Below are 2,823 nucleotides of genomic sequence, written 5' to 3'. Positions count from 1 at the left end.
AGGTCTTGTTCCGTAAATTTGTTGACGAACGAATAAACTTGTCGTAGAAATCAATAGAAGCGAGGCAATAGTCGATACGATTCTTGGAGTTCGATCCCGTAAATTTGCGCTTATATGGATTTTAAAGGCGCCAGAAATCCCGAGGCTGATCATCCAGTCAAAGCGCTCAGGCTCGGCCGGCTTTGTGGTAAGTGGCTCCGGGCGAGGCTTGGTCCAAATCGGGATCGATAGTCATGTTGAGGTCACCCATGACTATATGGACCGAGGAATCATCAAAGTGGCGTGGTAAGGCTTAGAAGAACGCTGCACGGTGTTCGGGACGGACTGGTCCATACACCACATGAAAGTAGACACGGAGGTGTCCTAAAGTGGCAGAGACAATCATATAGCGATCGTACTCTTGTGTGAACCTGGTAGTGTGCTACCCTGTAACTTCAGGAGTGGAAAGTCACGGTACTGACGAGTTTATGGTGGTGTGATCTCATCTGGTTTTGTAAATGTTTTCGATGATCTTTTCCATTCTGTAGTAGTCTCAAGTTATTCCTTTTGTGAAGCTGTCTGAAGCTTGAGCAAAAATGCTATATGTTTAGTACCCAACTCAACGCTTGGTGGAATTTGATCTCGAAAGCATACTTTCTTAGGCCTAACTTTGTTTGGCACTTGAATCTAGAAGTACACATTTCTAAGAACGATGTGACGTGCAAACCCTGGGCTACCAACTGCGCCAGTCTATAAAAGCAATCGGGTTGTCAAGCACTGCAATGTTACGGTGTTTTAGCGTCTCAAGCTCCTGCTGGTGAAGTAGCCCCAAATAAACTGCTATTATTTTGTTGACGTACGTGATTTCATGGATACCCTTGCACATCCGCTCGAAAGTCGGCGGTTCCTTGCAATACAGATTCACGTCTGTGCCAACGTGACCCATTGTTGTCCAATTAACTGCTGCACGCTGACTGATCCACTATCACAATCCGAAGATCGCGCGTTCCAACGGCAATGCCGATCTGAGTGATGAGATCACGGATTTCCTCGTCCGAGACGTTGTATACCTGGCTAAAAGATCTTGAGATGAGGTAAGAAGGGCCGATTTGCACGTGTCGTTGAATCCATTCGCGCATTCGCTACCATCGAAAACGGCTCGGATTTTTCCGTGCATAGCCTCAGTCGACATCATTTGGACTGTTGCTCAGTTGGAATCCGCGGCCAAGAGTAAGACCTCCGGTACCATGGTCAGCAGCTGACACCATCGCAGAATTAGTAGTGGTCAAGCACCACAGCCACGGCTTCATCGAAGGCAATGGTCTCTTTTGCCATAGAACCGGGGTCATTTGAGTGACCGGCATGATCAACGCGCGAGCCTTCAATCAGGATAAAGTAACCGTTCTTCTTGGCTTGCTTGTTCTGGCGAAGGAGACTCCGAACGATATCAAACATTTCGGGAAGTCTAGGATTCCGAGCCGTAGAATTGTTTGTAGAAAGTTCACGAAGTCGATCAACCTCGTACATCATATGGTCGTCTTAGAATATACCAAATAGCCGAAGAGAGCACCCGTGGCAACGTTGGCCGACTGATAATCGAGTACATCTTGGTGATTTTACGAAAGTGATTATCCGTTCGACCTCAAAACCTATAACATTGAATCGTTAAAGCATTTTTCATCACTAACAAGCAGGAAATTCAAGTAAATGTTTGTCACATCCTGAGCTGCAATGTCGGCCTCAGAATCCTGATCAAGAACGTGAGCAGCGAACGAAGCTGGTCGTGCATGCGTCACACTGCAGGTCACAATCATACTAGTTACCATGCCTCGAATCTTGGCAGCTTATAAGATTATGCCTAGAGGTTGCCCAAAGTATCTACAGCGATTGCCTAGTCGTACGTTTTAAATCCCGTCGAGGAAGCAATTGCTGATGAAGCTGAATCCGTGATGGTACTTTGTTGACGAGTAGTTTGCACTGTCCCCATAGGTGAGAGTCGATATGGAGGCGTGTTTTCAGCGTCGGATCTAACACTATTCGACGTTGGGGCCAGTTCCGTCAGGAAGCATCATAATGACGCTGCGTGGCGTGTCCTCACTTCGCCGATTTTAAAGTCTTCGACATCGATTGTTGCGTACTCGTAGCGGTAGCGGCGCTTTTCAGTGTAACAAGGGCGGCACTTGCGACCAACGCTCGATTCAACATGTTTGTCAGATTGGATTGCTTCGAGGACACGGGATCATGCGAAATTCACAATAGTGAAGGGATGGTAGGCAAGAATCAACAAACTTGCTCCTGCATCAACGTTGTCGCTTTGAAGTGGAAAGACTTGAAGATAGGTGACACAATTTAAGAGTATCACCTTCAACAAACCTAGGGTGTATTCGACTACACTGTCAGTCTGTCTGAAAGCCCGATAAAATTACACTTAACTTATCAATGCGATGTACATGGCGCCCATTATTGACGGAGTCTCATTTTGGCTAAACTTGTATGGCTTACCACCTGTTGCAAACTATCGATTTAGGTTTGCGTGCAGATATACTTTTCGAAACTCTAGTTTTGCCGCTAGACAGTAATTGTGTTGCAATAAATTTACGTAGCTACCAACTCGCTTCAAATAAGTTTTCTCGGCCCCCTGGAACTCTACATTTCACGTAACGCCATTTTATTGAGTTATCTGATGATTGTCACCTTGCGCTTGTGACTCTGGAACATTATATTGCTTCGATCAATTTTTATTGTTGGTCCCTGAGTGCAATTCAAAATTTATCCACTTCTTAAATATGTACTCTCAGCACTCAAGTTTTGCTTGCTAAAATCAATTAATATATCTCAATTAAA

General features: G+C 45.3%; 1 protein-coding gene across 1 annotated transcript; it reads right to left on the bottom strand.

Moving 5' to 3' along the window:
- Window positions 1-712: 712 nt before the first annotated feature.
- Window positions 713-1,506, bottom strand: PHALS_07082 (hypothetical protein L914_02632; the record flags this gene model as incomplete). The annotated part of the gene is made up of 2 exons (XM_024720487.1): window positions 713-961; window positions 1,273-1,506. The coding sequence occupies 2 exons, from the start codon at window positions 1,504-1,506 to the stop codon at window positions 713-715; spliced, it is 483 nt and encodes a 160-aa protein (XP_024585681.1).
- Between the last annotated feature and the right edge of the window lie 1,317 nt (window positions 1,507-2,823).

Source organism: Plasmopara halstedii (genome assembly GCF_900000015.1).
Source record: "Plasmopara halstedii genome assembly, contig: Scaffold_3060, whole genome shotgun sequence".
In the NCBI taxonomy this organism is placed as follows: Eukaryota; Oomycota; class Peronosporomycetes; order Peronosporales; family Peronosporaceae; genus Plasmopara; species Plasmopara halstedii.
This window is presented reverse-complemented; position numbering and strand designations above follow the sequence as displayed.